This window comes from Papaver somniferum, chromosome 9 (genome assembly GCF_003573695.1).
Source record: "Papaver somniferum cultivar HN1 chromosome 9, ASM357369v1, whole genome shotgun sequence".
NCBI lineage: Eukaryota > Viridiplantae > Streptophyta > Magnoliopsida > Ranunculales > Papaveraceae > Papaver > Papaver somniferum.
In genome coordinates, this window is record NC_039366.1 from 153595225 (window position 1) to 153611358 (window position 16134).

At 36.6% G+C, this 16134-nt stretch overlaps 1 protein-coding gene across 1 annotated transcript; it reads left to right on the top strand.

Annotated features, from left to right (window-relative positions):
• The first annotated feature begins 14880 nt into the window (after positions 1-14880).
• Positions 14881-15453, top strand: LOC113312735. The gene has a single exon (XM_026561474.1). It carries the CDS (start codon positions 14881-14883, stop codon positions 15451-15453), a length of 573 nt encoding a protein of 190 aa, XP_026417259.1.
• Positions 15454-16134: the final 681 nt, after the last annotated feature.

Consider the following 16134-nt stretch of genomic DNA (forward strand, 5'->3'; position numbering starts at 1 on the left):
GTGAATAACAACTATTATAACATTATAAAAGAATGTTTCAATGATTGAAATGTAGAGTTGAGATTATGTAACCAACTATGGATATAAGCATATATAGTGTGTTCGCACATTAGTGTATAAATCCATGTGCCGGAAACCAAGTGTGTGCATATGTGCGCATACAGTATTGGTGAAGGAGACAGGTTGGGTACGCGTACGGGCGGAAGTTTTCAACCGAAAATTTCTGTTGAGTTTGTAGTTTGCAAACTAGTAAACCAGTCACCTTAGGTACGCATACCCGTACGCGTACCCACGGAAGTTTTCGAGCCGAAAATTTCTGCTGAGTTTGTAAACTCAAATCCAGTAGCTAAGGTATGCATACCCATACGCGTTCCCAAGCTGGTTATTTCTCAAGTCGGTAGTTCATGAACTTAAAACAATAAATTATAAGGAATGCAATCTTTGCAAACCGTGGGTATATTTTTCATGAATTGATTCAAATGGATCAAACCGATTTTGTTTCAATTGTGTCTATGAATAAAGACCTAAGCAATTGAACAACTCTTCAACTAGTTCTTATGAGTCATTTGAACTAGTTATATGAAGAAGATGAATACGGTTAATATGAAAGTGCTCATATAGCTAACCATTGGTTAACTATTTGTGAACCAACTAAGTGTACACGTTTAGGTACGGTTACTCAAACCTAAATGAAATACATTTCATTTGTGTGTGACAATCTAAGTTCCGATCTAACGGTTGAAAGATATTAGCTTGGTTAAATCAGGTTTTTCATCTAACGGTGAATATTGAATGCTTTTTTATCAAGGTAACTTGGATTGCAAACCCTGATTTGAAAACTATATAAAGGAGACATCTAGCAACTGGAAAAACTAATCCCCACACCTCCTGTGTGATACTAGTTGGTTTTGCTAGAGTCGATTCTCCTTTAACCTTAGGTTTCTTCTCGAGACCCTGTAGGTTAACGACTGAAAGACTTCATCGGGATTGTGAAGCCAGACGAAACTACTTATCTTGTAGTTGAGCGATCTGATCTTGACATTTTCTATCATACGAGTTCAATTGAATAATTGGCTTGAGATTATATCTCCGATAGGGAAGGATAAAAAGAAATCACAAACATCTTCGTCTCATCGTTTGTGATTCCGCAATATCTAGTTTCGCTACCATACAATTTAGATTATTGTGAGGTGATTAATAATACTAGGTTGTTCTTAGGGAATATAAGTATGGGTTATCAATTAGTTCCTGTTCACCTAGATTTATCAAAATACGGAACAAAAACTCATAGGTTTATCTGTGGGAGACAGATTTATCTATTATCATAGACTTTTCTGTGTGATACAGATTTGTTTATTAAAGTCTTTGACTTTGGGTCGTAGCGACTCTTAGTTGTGGGTGAGATCAACTAAGGGAATCAAGTGCGTCGTATCATGCTGGGATCAGAGACGTAAGAAGCGAAACTGTACCTTGAATTAGTGTGAGATTGATTAGGGTTCAACTACAGTCCAGACCAAAGTTCATTGGTAGTAGGATAGTGTCTGTAGCGGTTTAATACAGTGTGGTGTTCAAAGCTGGACTAGATCCCGGGGTTTTTCTGCATTTGCGGTTTTCCTCGTTAACAAAATTCTGGTGTCTGTGTTATTTCTTTTCCGCATTATATTTTGTTATATAATTGAAATATCACAGGTTGTGCATTGTATCAATCAATTAGGAAATCCAACCTTTGGTTGTTGATTGAAATTGATTGATCCTTGAACACTGGTCTTTGGTACCGTTCAAGTTACTTCTCTTATATTCAATGGGGCTCGCAAATTTCTATTTGCTGATTGCATATTGAATTAAGATTTTAGAGATATAAACTCTTGTATATACTTTTCTTTAGATTGAGTCTGACTGTCTAGTTGATTCTCTATAAAGTATATTGGAGTAAGTCCTCTCATATTGCCAAACGAATTGTTGGGTGTGGTTGTTGTACCCCCGCATTTTTAAGTAGACACATTGATCACCAGTAAGTGTGAAAGTTGCTCAAATGAAAAAGTGGGAAAGTGGGAAATCGTGGTTTAATTAGTTCCAGGTCGTGCGGAGACTTGGTTGATTATCCATCCACTACTTTGCTAACTCCCTCAACTACTTGCACGACTTACTCACATTTCTCATCATGGATGAACAGATGTGTCGTAGGCCACCATACCAAAACCATAATTAATATCCCCCATGTGACATGATTGATGTCTCACGAACGTGGAGTCTGCAACGCAGACGTGTATTTGATCAGTTAGTCGTTGACTTGATTAGACGATGAGTCTAAGTATTTGTTCTCTCGATCATGTTTGCCGAATGATCTAGGATTCATGAATTGAACATGTCTGCTAGGACGTGTAGTTCTCGAATGAATGATGTTGATATTGCTCGTCTGAGAAAATATTGTCCGTATGATGAATTGTTGAATATTGATAGTTGAATCAATATTCGAGCAACTATTACTCATTCGATAAATTACTGAATATTGATACTTGAATCAATATTCGAGCGTCTGAGCAAATATTGCAATTACTGAATATTGATAGTTGAATCAATATTCGAGCGTCTAAGCAAATATTGCTCATTCGGTGAATTATTGGTAGCATGACCAATAAGATATAAATTAAAATATTGGTAGCTGGACCGAATAATGTATAATTAACCCATATGTTTATTGCTGGATCAACGTAAATGAAAAAGCGGGGGTCTAACAATACCACCCAATATTTCGATTAGCAATTTGTATGGACTAACTCCGAAACACTTACTAGAGAATCAAATAGACAGTCAGACTCAATCTAGATAAAAGTATCTCAAGGAGTTAATATCTCTCTCTTGTTTTGATTCACTCAAGCTAATAGAAATCAGCGAGTCTATAATCAAACAAAAGGAATAACTTGGACGGTACCAAAGACCAATGTCCAAGGATTAATCAATATCAATCAACAACCAAAGGTCGGATTTCCAATTGATTGATTCAAATGCACAGCCTGTATTATTTCAATTATATAAACAAATATAATCCGGAACACAAACACCAGAAATTTTGTTAACGAGGAAACCGCAAATGAAGAAAAACTCCGGGACCTAGTCCATATTGAATACACACTGTAGTAAGCCGCTACAGACACTAGCCTACTCCAAGCTAACTTCGAACTGGACTATATTTGAACCCCAATCGGTCTCCCACTGATCCAAGGTACAGCTGTACTCTCTACGCCTCTGATCCCAGCAGGATACTGTGCACTTAATTCCCTTAGCTGATCTCACCCACAAGTAAGAAATGCTACGACCCAAAATTGCAGGCTTTAATAATAAACAAATCTGTCTCACACAGACAAGTCTATCAAAGGATCAATCTGTCTACCACAGAAAAACCCTAAAAGTTTTTGTTCCGTCTTTTGATAATAATCAAGGTGAACAGGAACCAATTGATAATCCGGTCTTATATTCTCGAAGAACATCCTAGATTAATCAATCACCTCACAATAATCTTAATCGTATGGTTGCGAAACAAGATGTCGTGGAATCACAAACGATGAGACGAAGGTGTTTGTGATTACTCTTTATATCTTTCCTATCGGAGAACTCTCACGATCTCAAGCCAATCAATATGATTGTACTGTTAAGATAGAAGATGCAAGATCAGATCACACAACTATGATAAAAGTAGTATCGGTCTGGCTTCACAATCCGAATGAAGTCTTTAAGTCGTTAACCTGGTTTTAGAAGAAGAAAACCAAAGGTTAAAGGAGAATCGACTCTAGCAGAGAAACTAGTATCACACGGACGTGTGGGGATTAGTTTTCTCAATGCTAAATGTCTCATTTATATATCCTTTCAAATCAGGGTTTTGCCTTAGTTACAAAGCAATCAATATTCACCGTTAGATGAAACCTGATTTAGATTCAAGCTAATATTTCTCAACCATTAGATCGAAAACTTAACTTGTCAAACATAAATGACTGTACGCTTCTAGGTTTGTAAACCGCACCCAAACGTGTACATTGTTGGTTCAACAATAGTCTACCCAAGGAGGTTAACCATATAGCGTTTCATACCAACCATGTTCTTCTTCACCATAACTAGTTCAATTGACTCAAATGAACTAGTTAAGAGAGTTGTTCAATTGCAAGGAAATCTTATGTAACTACACAAGACACAATTGAAGCAAAGATGATTTGATTCACTCGAATCGGTTAATGAACTTTAATAGCCACGGTTTGCAAATGCATTCCTTAGTCTTTTAAGATTAAGTTCAGAAATCATCTTTAGATATATAACCTTCTCAAGTTCGCAGACTAGGTTCGCGGACTTAAGACACCGGATAGAGTTTACAAACTCCAGCATAAATTCTCGGGTTCGAGAACTTTGCCGGTTCGCAGACTGGGTTCGCGGACTTGGCTCATGCAAGTAGTTTGTCAACTCCAGCCGAAATTCTCGGGTTTGAGAATCTCAGCAGTTCGCGGACTGAGTTCGCGGACTTGGCACTTGCCATACTTCCGGTTCTCTTGATCAAAAAAGTTCGAAAACTTCGGTTCAAGGAATCCATTGGTTATGTAATCTAAACTCTCATTCCAATCATTGAAACATTCTTAGAGGACGTTATATACTTGTTAGACTATTTCTCGTCAAAGCAATTTTCAAAGTGATTGAAACATTCATGACTTTCGTCACTAGGTAAAGATAAACTTGGTCGAAGCGAAAATCTTACCAACACATATTTCGAGATATAGATAGGCGAGGTATACTTGGCTCCAAATACCAAATGTGTATAATCTAGTTTATGTATTTAGCATACGACTTTTGTCTCAAAGAGTAGGAGATATAATAGATAGACTTTTGAGTGAGATATAAGTTCAAGTCTCCACATACCTTTTTGTCGAGAAGTTCCACCGGTTCCTTGAGTAGATCTTCTACTTGTATGATGAATCGCCATGAAGTCCTTGAGCTCAACTACACTTACTATCCTAGTCCGAGACTTAGCTATAAGAGACTAGAAATCAAGACTTATAGTTTTGATCACTAACATTTACAAACATGCTTGAGATAGCAACGCATGCGAGTTTGACCGAGCAGTGCTCTAAAAATCTCCCCATTTGTCAGTTTTAGTGACAAAACTATCAATACATATGGATACAAAAAAATAATGAAACTTTAGTAGCTCCTATCCACATGTCTAATCTTCAACATTCCTCGAAATCTTCGTCACTTCTAAGTACTCCAATGATCCCAAAGGTTGTAAGTTTAGCATCACCGTTGTTGAAGATCCGTAGCTATAACAATGAGAAAGCATCGGTCTCGATCATTGTTATACAGTGTCATAGTATTATTACACAGTGTCAAAGTCCAATTGTATCACAACTTCAACAATAATACTATGGTGATATGTATCACTCCCCCTTATTCAATACTCCATCTCACATGAAAACCACTCCGCCTTACACAATGATCCGAAAACCATATGTATTTGTAGTGTGAACTGCATATTAATCCTCCCCCTTTTTGTCAATAAAATTGGCAAAGGTACAAGAACGGGATCATAATGAAATTTTCGTAAGAGACAATTCATGACTGAGAGAAAGAAACACACATCATCTTATTTAGATGCAATCATATAGCCGAAGCTAACAACATTCATCAAGGAGTTTAAAGATACAATATAACCCCTCTAAAATTCCACAGCCGCACACCCCTCAAGATATGACAATTAAGCACAAGTTCAAAAGAACTCCCCCCCATTTGATGTCATTCCCAAGGGAACAACAACGAGCGAGCTTAATTTCAAGAGAAACGAAGGATTTTATTGGACACCAAAACCATGAGAATGGTTTTTATATCCAAAACTCAAGCAAATTAATCATAAGTAAACCCATGACTAATTTAATCGGAATACATAATCAAATTAAACACAAAAGTGATCAATTTAATTCATTGTGCTCAACATAAGTAAACTTACGGAGCAACAACTAACATAACCATTAGAAAATGATTAAGATAGCCGTTCATATACTCAACACAAGAAAAACTCATGGAATATATGAAAACTCAACTAGACTAATTACAAGAGATCCCGTAATTAATCTAATTGGAATACACAATCAAACTAATCACAAATGTAATCAATTTAGTTGTAATTTGTTTTGCTCGACATAAGAGAACTTAAGGAGCAATAACTAAATAACCAAACAAGATTATTAATTTAGTTCACAAATGCTCAATATAAAGTATCTTATGGAACAACCAACCAAGTTAATCAAGAATAATCAACTTAGTTGTATCGTGCTCAACATAATACACATCACCGAGCCTCACGGTAATACAAAAAGGATGGATCAATGAAGATCTATACCGTGGAATACACAAGGATTCATTCTTTTGCACAAGCATATACAATAGCAATAATCCTTGGATACAAAACATTTTAACCCATCTTCCGTCAAGGGTTGACAAAATAGGCTTAACTTTTGTATATGTCAAAAGTCTATTCATTCTTAAACCAATACATGAATATCGATCATGAACGACTTTACTTTTGATAAAATATGGGACAACAAAGTTCACGGACGTAAACACAAATATCCCATAACAAGTTGCAATATAACAAAATCAAAAAATATTGCAAAACCATCATCCTCCAAATAGTTTTAGAATTTTAAACCAACAAACCTAAAAACAAGAAGATGAAAATAATAGCTATGTGTAGTCACAATCATCGCAATTCAAAGCACTAGTTATTCTTCCAACTAAACCAAAAAGAAGACATACTAGGCAATAATCAAGAACACATTTTACGCATCTTCTTCCTCATCGGAGACATTCCAAGATGCTTTAATTGTGTTTAATTCTTCCTCAAGCTCGGGAAACTTCGTTGCAACCAAAGACAATTGTTCTTGAACACACTTCACTCTTGAATCAACCTTACACACACCTTTATGAATCTTTAGAAGAATGCTCATGGTAGTAGGATCACTAAAATCAAGAGAAGCGATTCTTTGTCGCTTGCACGCATTTTCCCTTATGCGCCTAAAGGTACACGGACGAACCGGTTTGGTGACCCCAAGAGAGTTTCCAATTGAATCACACCCACGATCACGGCAAATTTGACTAATCAAGCAAGGGTAACCCAACATCTTGACGGGTGAATTCATCGAAATCATTTGAGAGATAATGAAGCCACAAATATCGAGACTTGAAATACCCGAATCAAGGAAATAGACCAATTCTGCAAACTCGTGACTCCACCAAGAATTTTCAATTGTGGAGGGACAAATATTTGGGATACCAAGTTTTCCAAACGCCATCAAAGCAATACTAAGATCATTAGTAGGGAACTTTCCTTGACTCCAAACGACCTTCTTGCCACAAATCCCAACCGAGATATCATCACAAGATGGACGTTCATCACTTGGTTTAGGAAGCCGTATGTTCCCCAACGAAATTTTGGTAATCCTTGAAAGTAATTCTCTATCAACAAGAAACCTTTCTCTACCAATCATGGATTTGAATTCCATCTTGTTGTAATCAACATCATGAATATTGGCATAGAAAATCCTTGTAAGAGAATCAAATCCTTGACCAAGACCATCAAAGATATTTCCAAGCTTGAATTTTTTAAAGCATACCAAATCCTCTTCATGCCCACTAGAAAAATCCAATTTCTTTTCCAGGATGAAACCTTTTGAAGCAATCTTATCAAACACTCTAACACAAGAATCATCCACAGACCTAATTCTAAGAGAGTTTTGGTCACAAGAAGAATTCAAGCTAGAGATTTTTGGGTTTTTTGAATTCCTTTTAGTGCTTCTAGAATTCATCATGGGATTTGAAATATGAAAGGATCAAGAGAAAATTACTTACTTGGATTGAATCTTGAACACCCTTTCTTTCAATTTTTCCAATGAAGCTTTAATGGAGGAAACACACAAAACCTATAAGTTCACGTACGCGGATGAGTGATGAAAAAGACTAGGGTGCGCAAACTTCTTCTTTATAAGGCCACAAATGGGCTTGGACCTGCTCACGAACCGAGACCCACATAAGAAAGATGGGATTTCTTTAGCCATTTGCACATTAAAGGTTATGCATTCCGTAACAACACACAAGTGAACGACAACGGATGCAATAGAAAGCTAAAATTGATGTTTAAACACAATTAACAAAACTGTACACAACTCAAACCATTTTCTTTCCCCATTCCAAGATATATACAAACGGGGAATTGCCATCATTGTTACCAAGAGGCATAATACGCAGAGGAATTATCATGCGATATTTCTGGTTGATAGGTGTGAACAGTCCCTGTAGTATAATCAAAGTAATGATGATAGTCAGGGCAGTTAGAGCTTTCTATCCTTTGTTTGTTCTGACTAGAAGAAGGATACTTCCGATTTATGAGTTGCACAGTATTAACAGATTTAACACATACAGAACCCTTTTCGGAATAATTCTTAGACTTAACAGATTTAAGTTTTTCTAAGAATTTAAAAACGCCTTCGAACGATTTAAATTGATCTTTATCAATTGATCTGTTACGATAGTATTCCTCAAAGAGATTAAGAGTTAATCTAGTGAGGTTCCATATCCTTGAGAGTGTTGAGTGTTTTCTCAATATTTCCTTCTTTTTATTTTTTCCTTTTGATTGATTCTTAACATCTAAATCTTTCCTTTTAGATAAAGTAAGATCGTTATGAGAACCCCGAGGTTTTAACCATAATAATCTTTGAACAATCTTTAAGGAAATCTGGCGTGCGCTACAGATGCCAAGAGCTAGTTTTCCAAAGAAATTTCCCATAGGACAATTTTTAAGGAACGATCAAACAAAAACTTATTAGGTTTAAGGTGTTTGCCTGCTCTGACACCAATTGAAAAAGCGGAGGTCTAACAACACCACCCAATATTTCGATTAGCAATCTGTATGGACTAGCTCCGAAACACTTACTAGAGAATCAACTAGACAGTCAGACTCAATCCAGATAAAAGTATCTCAAGGACTTAATATCTCTCTATTGTTTTGATTCACTCAAGCTAATAGAAATCAGCGAGTCTATAATCAAACACAAGGAATAACTTGGACGGTACCAAAGACCAATGTCCAAGGATCAATCAATAACCAAAGGTCGGATTTCCAATTGATTGATTCAAACGCACAACCTGTATTATTTCAATTAAATAAACAAATATAATGCGGAAATAGAAATAACACAGACACCATAAATTTTGTTAACGAGGAAACCGCAAATGCAAAAAAAACCCGGGACCTAGTCCAGATTGAATACACACTGTATTAAGCCGCTACAGACACTAGCCTACTCCAAGCTAACTTCGAACTGGACTATTGTTGAACCCCAATCAGTCTCCCACTGATCCAAGGTACAGTTGTACTCCCTACGCCTCTGATCCCAGCAGGATACTGCGCACTTGATTCCCTTAGCTGATCTCACCCACAACTAAGAGTTGCTACGACCCAAAATCGCAGGCTTTAACAATAAACAAATCTGTCTCACACAGACAAGTCTATCAAAGGATCAATCTGTCTCCTACTGAAAAACCCTAAAAGTTTTTGTTCCGTCTTTTGATAATAATCAAGGTAAACATGAACCAATTGATAATCCGGTCTTATATTCCCGAAGAACATCCTAGATTAATCAATCACCTTACAACAATCTTAATCGTATGGTAGCGAAACAAGATGTCGTGGAATCACAAACGATGAGACGAAGGTGTTTGTGATTACTCTTTATATCTTTCCTATCGGAGAACTCTCACGATCTCAATCCAATCAATATGATTGTACTGTTGCGATAGAAGATGCAAGATCATATCACACAACTACGATAAAAGTAGTATCGGTCTGAATTCACAATCCCAATGAAGTCTTTAAGTCGTTAACCTGGTTTTAGAAGAAGAAAACCAAAGGTTAAAGGAGAATCGACTCTAGCAGAGAAACTAGTATCACACGGACGTGTGGGGATTAATTTTCTCAATGCTAAATGTCTCCTTTATATAGCCTTTCAAATCAGGGTTTTTCCTTAGTTACAAAGCAATCAATATTCACCGTTAGATGAAAACCTGATTTAGATTCAAGCTAATATTTCTCAACCGTTAGATCGAAAACTTAGCTTATCATACACAAATGACTGTACGCTTCTAGGTTTGTTAACCGCACCCAAACGTGTACATTGTTGGTTCAACAGTAGTCCACCCAAGGAGGTTAACCATATAGCGTTTCATACCAACCATGTTCTTCTTAACCATAACTAATTCAATTGACTCAAATGAACTAGTTAAGAGAGTTATTCAATTGCAAGGAAATCTTATGTAACTACACAAGACACAACTGAAGCAAAGATGATTTGATTCACTCGAATCGGTTCATGAACTTTAATAGCCACGATTTGCAAATGCATTCCTTAGTCTTTTAAGATAAAGTTTAGAAATCATCTTTAGATATATAACCTTCTCAAGTTCTTTGAATAGGTTCGCGGACTTAAGACACGGATAGAGTTTACAAACTCCAGCAGAAATTCTCGGGTTCGAGAACTTTGCCGGTTCGCGGACTGGGTTCGCGGACTTGGCTCACGCAAGTAGTTTGTCAACTCCAGCAGACATTCTCGGGTTTGAGAACTTCAGAAGTTCGCGGACTGAGTTCGCGTACTTGGCACTTGCCATACTTACGGTTCTCTTGATCAACAAAGTTCGAAAACTTCGGTTCAAGGAAACCATTGGTTATGTAATCTAAACTCTCATTCCAATCGTTGAAACATTCTTAGAGGACGTTATATAGTTGTTACACTATTTCTCGTCAAAGCAATTTTCAAAGTGATTGAAACATTCATAACTTTCGCCACTAGGTAAAGATAAACTTGGTCGAAGCGAAAAGCTTACCAACACATATTTTGAGATATAGATAGGCGAGGTATACTCGACTCGAAATACCAAATGTGTATGATCTAGTATATATATATAGCATACGACTTTTGTCTCAAAGAGTAGGAGATAAAATAGATAGACTTTTGAGTGACAGATAAGTTCAAGTCTCCACATAACTTTTTGTCGAGAAGTTCCACCGGTTCCTCGAGTAGATCTTCTACTTGTATGATGAATCGCCATGAAGTCCTTGAGCTTAACTACACTTACTATCCTAGTCCGAGACTTAGCTATAAGAGACTAGAAATCAAGACTTATAGTTTTGATCACTAACATTGAAAAACATGCTTGAGATAGCAACGCATGCGAGTTTGACCGAGCAGTGCTCTAACAGTAAAATTATTAATGTTTGAACTTGCTCAGAATTATGATTTATGGAGCATTTTTTCGAAATCCTAATTTTGATCATTTGATCAATTGATGATTTACTGAAAGTAAGTCACTGAGTGAAGGAGGGACCGGCTACATGGGATAATGGCCGACCATATAGCGCCCAAGTTCTCAAGTGTGCATGCACCAAAGTCCTTTGTTGACCAGTTGGTGAACGAATGATCAAATGCTGGTTTAATCATTTATTAAATACTTCTAGTGTGAGCGTTAGGTAGTGAAACCTAGTTATGGAGAGGTGAGGGACCGACCAAGGGGTCATGGGACCGGCCCTTGGTGGTCATTGGACCAGCTGATGGTCGATTGAGCAAATCATAAGTTGGTTGGAGAGAGTTTGGACCCAATATGAACAGTTGAGAGATAATTAGGTCAAAATTATGAAAGAGTGTGGGACCGGCTCCTTGCAAGCCTAAGGGACGACCTTGGTTGGTCAAGGTGGCATGCCCGTGTCACCATACTTCCCGTGTCTCAGTCCTGGGAGTTTTGGTATTTTCTGGTGCGCGTTTGAGCAATATTTTGGATTTTCAGAAGAGTTTGATCTTGACTGAAACTCTCAATTTTGCTCGAATGAGCGAGTAGAACTTTTCTCATGCGCCCGATATTTTTAGAATATTAAAATAATAATATTTTAATTTTTTACGTGAGAAGCCTAGTCGGTCATGTGACTATTTGACTTTTTGGCTTTTTCATGATTTGAGCAATATTTGAGAAAATATTGAAAAACTAGTGTTTTCGCTCAAACGATGGAATTCCATTAGATGAAGGAAATAATAGTATGAGGAAATAGGGGATTGTAAGGTGTGGTACCGGCCACATCTAGGTGGCCTGGTCCCGTGACACCTTTCCCTATTTTTCATTATTTTTTTATCATTTGATGGAAAGTATGGAGAAACTAAGAGTTTCGCTCAACCGAGGGAGTTTTCTCAAATGAAGGAGTCTTCATGATATGAGGGAAATAATAAATTAAAATAAAGAAAGAGGGGGACCGGCCACGGCGGCATGACTGGCCGGCCGGTGCCCGGTCCCACGCCTCTTGTTTATTTTATTTAATATTATTTTCCTTCATAAGTTCCTCGTTTGTCCATATTTATGAATACTCGTTCGTGCGTTCGGGTGCTCGTTCATGCATTATTGTCAAGTACACTTGCACCATTTTCTCGGGGCTTACTCGGTGGTGGCCCAGACGCCCGATTGTCCGTATTGAAGTTTTTCTTCTCTTATGAGTTTACTGAATGAAGACTTAGATCAACAAGACAGAAAAATGGGATATAACAGCTCGGTCCAGACCTATCATTGAATCATTTCCCAGTAAGATAAAACTCTTCTACTTTGTTTCGTTGAAAAATTAGTAGGATGGTCCAAGACTGTGAAGTGAGGTTAAAAGATAATATGAGCAATTCTGCTTATGATCTCCAAATTCTGAAATACTTTAACATTGGTTGCATAATAGTGAAAGCTTTTAGAGCAATATAGTGTACCTTTTCTCTGCCTGAACCAGATAGGTTTTTACTTTGCTGTGATGGAGCATCTCAAGGTAATCCTGGATGTGCTGGATATGGATTCATAGCTAGAGACAGTAGAGGAAATTTCATCTTTGCTGAGAGTGTTGGACTGGGAATATCAACAAACTTTGTAGCTGAAGTGCTGGGAATTATTGGTGCTTTGGAATGGGCAGTGTTGAATTCTAAAACTAATATAGATATCAACTCAGACTCTATAGCAGCTATCGCAGCCTTCACAAAAAACAAGCTCCCATGGTTTATGTGGAACAGATGGTGGTACATTTGCAAGAAAGTGAAAACTATTCACTTTACCATGTTTATAGAGAAATAGATTTCTCAGCTGATTTCTTTGCCAAAAAGGGTGTGTATCTATTGAAGGGACGGGTAATGAAATTTCATAACAGACCAGATAATAAGCACAGGATGGAGGTGCCTGGAAAAACTTACTACAGGTTTTGAAATTTTTCCTTTAATGGGCTCAAGACTTGTAATTGCTGAGGCCTTCTTTCCTTTTTCTGTTTTTGGGCCTAAGACATGTTGTCTACTTTTGTCTTTATTTCTGTTTGTTTTGTAATTCGTTGGTTAAATCAATAAAAATTATTTTTGTTAAAAAAAACAAAAATTCACGGGTTGTGCGTAGTTCAATCAATTGGTAAGTCCGACCTTGATTGTTGGATTGTAATTGATTGGCACTTGGGCATTGGTCTTTGGTACCGTCCAAGTTATTTATCATATCAATCGGGCTCACAGATTTATATCTGTTCGTTTGCAGATTGTATTGATAAATTGAAATAAAACTCATTGGTATATTTCTTGATTGAGCTCGCTTTACAAGTTGGTGCTCTCGGAATTATATTGAAGTTAGTCCATACAGATTGTCGAACGAAATATTGGGTGTGGTTGTTATACCCCCTCTTTTTCAGGTATGTCGAGTTTGGTTGTCATATTTTAGTATCAAAACTCATCTAGAGTCACTTGATTAATTATTAGAGTCAACTTCATTTAGGTTAGACTAGAAAGTCTAGGAATGCTGATACTTACAAGTATTACTCTGAAGACCTGAAGAATGTGAAGAAGTAACGACTGCAACGAAGACATCATCCTTCTACTTGAGGTGAGTAACATTGACTTGATCTTGTTTCCATTCCTAACTTATCTTTCAAGTCACTTTATATTGAAAATATAACATGCGAAGCTATATTTATGACACTCTAGTGATTAGACTTGGTCATATCATTATGATCAAAGTATCAAGGAACTATATAGAATGACGAAGTATAACGCTTATCTTTTGAACTTCGTAAATACGACATCAACATAATCTACGCATTTAGTTATTTCTTATGTCTAGGATATAGGTGTGATTTCATCCTAGGAAAATATGTATGAACTTGTCTCATAATCGAAAGGGAAATCATAAGTGTGTTAGTCCGGTTCATTATTGAATAATATTTGGATGAAAAGGAGTAAAGCAACTTGAGATAGTGATTTCTATCTTAAGATTCACGTGCATGACCAAAAGGTCGAAGACGCAGTGATACTGAGGGAACTAAGTAACTAGGGGTAGTTTACTTGGTCTCAATTATACGAAGTTGGATTATGTTCTTTTTATAGCGGCTTAATTCTAAGAGTATTCATAACTTGACTGGGTCCTGGGGTTTTCTGCATTTGCGGTTTCCTCGTTAACAAAATCTTACTGTGTCATTTACTTTATTCCGCATTATAACTGTCTTATTATAATAAAGTAAATTACACTTGTACGTTAATCCTAATCACTCGACTTTGATCCTATAGTAAATCGGTCTTGTACCGTAACTATTGTCAAGTGAATATCAATTTTCGTATTGTATCGACTTAGTCTATAGATGATCACACTTCGTATCGGAATTATAGGTTGAAACTAATTAAAAGATTGTGGTGTATTTGGGTACCCTCGTCTTTTCATAAACAAAAGGAATCAAGAGAAAAATCATGCGCAAGTTTGAAGAAAAATCAATTCCAATACAATATAAAATGAAAAACATGAAAAATAAAAAACATGAAGATCAAAATTAGAGAATGGAACTGGAATGTTTTTGGGGATGTCAGGCTGAAAATGCAAAAAGCTGAAGAAGATGTTAAAGCAACATCATTACTATCTGATAGAAACCCTGAAGATATTACTTTGTTGAATAACTTGGTAACTGCAAGAGGAAGGCAAGAATTAGCAAATGAACAATACAAAGCCATACTTCATCAAAAATCTAGAGAAAAATGGCTGAAAGAAGGAACAACAAATACAATATCTTTTCATACTTCAGTGAAGATCAGACAAGCCACAAATGCAATTTCTGAACTAGAAGAAGACTCTGGATCTATAGTCATTGATCAGAAAAGAATAACACATATTTTGGAGCAACATTTTGAGAACAAGTTTAAATATCAAGAGGTTAATATGGCTGATGAAATATTTGATGCTACCCCAGAATTAATTACTCAAGATGATAATAGAATGATGGAAGCAATTCCTACTAATGAGGAGATAAGAGCAGTTGTTTTCCAGTTAAAGGCATATAGTGCACCTGGACCATATGGGTTTCCAAGTTTCTTTTACAAATTTCATGGGATATAATTGGTGAGCGAGTTACTCAGGCAATTCAATACTGTTGGAAGCATGGATTCATCCCAAGAGGTTTGAATTCAAACTTTATCTTTTTACTTCCCAAAGTAAGTTGTGCAAGAAGGACAAATCAATTCAGGCCAATTGGGTTAAGTAACTCCAGCTTTAAGATCTTTACCAAAATTCTTACTTCTAGAATGAGTTCAGTCATGGATAAAATAGTGTCAGCTCAGCAGGGAGCTTTCATTAAGGAGAGATGCATTCAAGAGAAAATTGCTTTAGCCTCAAAACTAATAAATGAACTATACTAAGAGAAGAGAAGGAAATGTTGGTTTAAAAATAGACATTACTCAAGCTTTTGATTCATTAAGTTGGGAGTTCTTATTTATTGTAATGAGAAAATTTGGTTTCTCTGAGAACTGCATTGGATGGATTCATCAACTGCTTTCAACTGCAAGAGTTTCAGTCTTAGTGAATGGAGGGCCAATTGGTTTCTTTTAAGTGTCAAGAGGCTTAAGGAAAGGTGACCCATTATCACCTATCTTATTTGCTTTAGCAGAAGATGTTCTAAGTAGATGTCTGAGCAAAATGGTGCAAGAACACAAGATATTACCAATGGTCAGCAGAAAAGGCATTCAGCCAACACACATTCTCTTCGCATATGATGTTTTCATGTTCTTTAATGTGCATAAG

Excerpts from the sequence above, each read along its gene's own strand:
- LOC113312735 (XM_026561474.1), top strand. The coding sequence starts at position 14,881 with ATGAAGATCAAAATTAGAGAATGGAACTGGAATGTTTTTGGGGATGTC.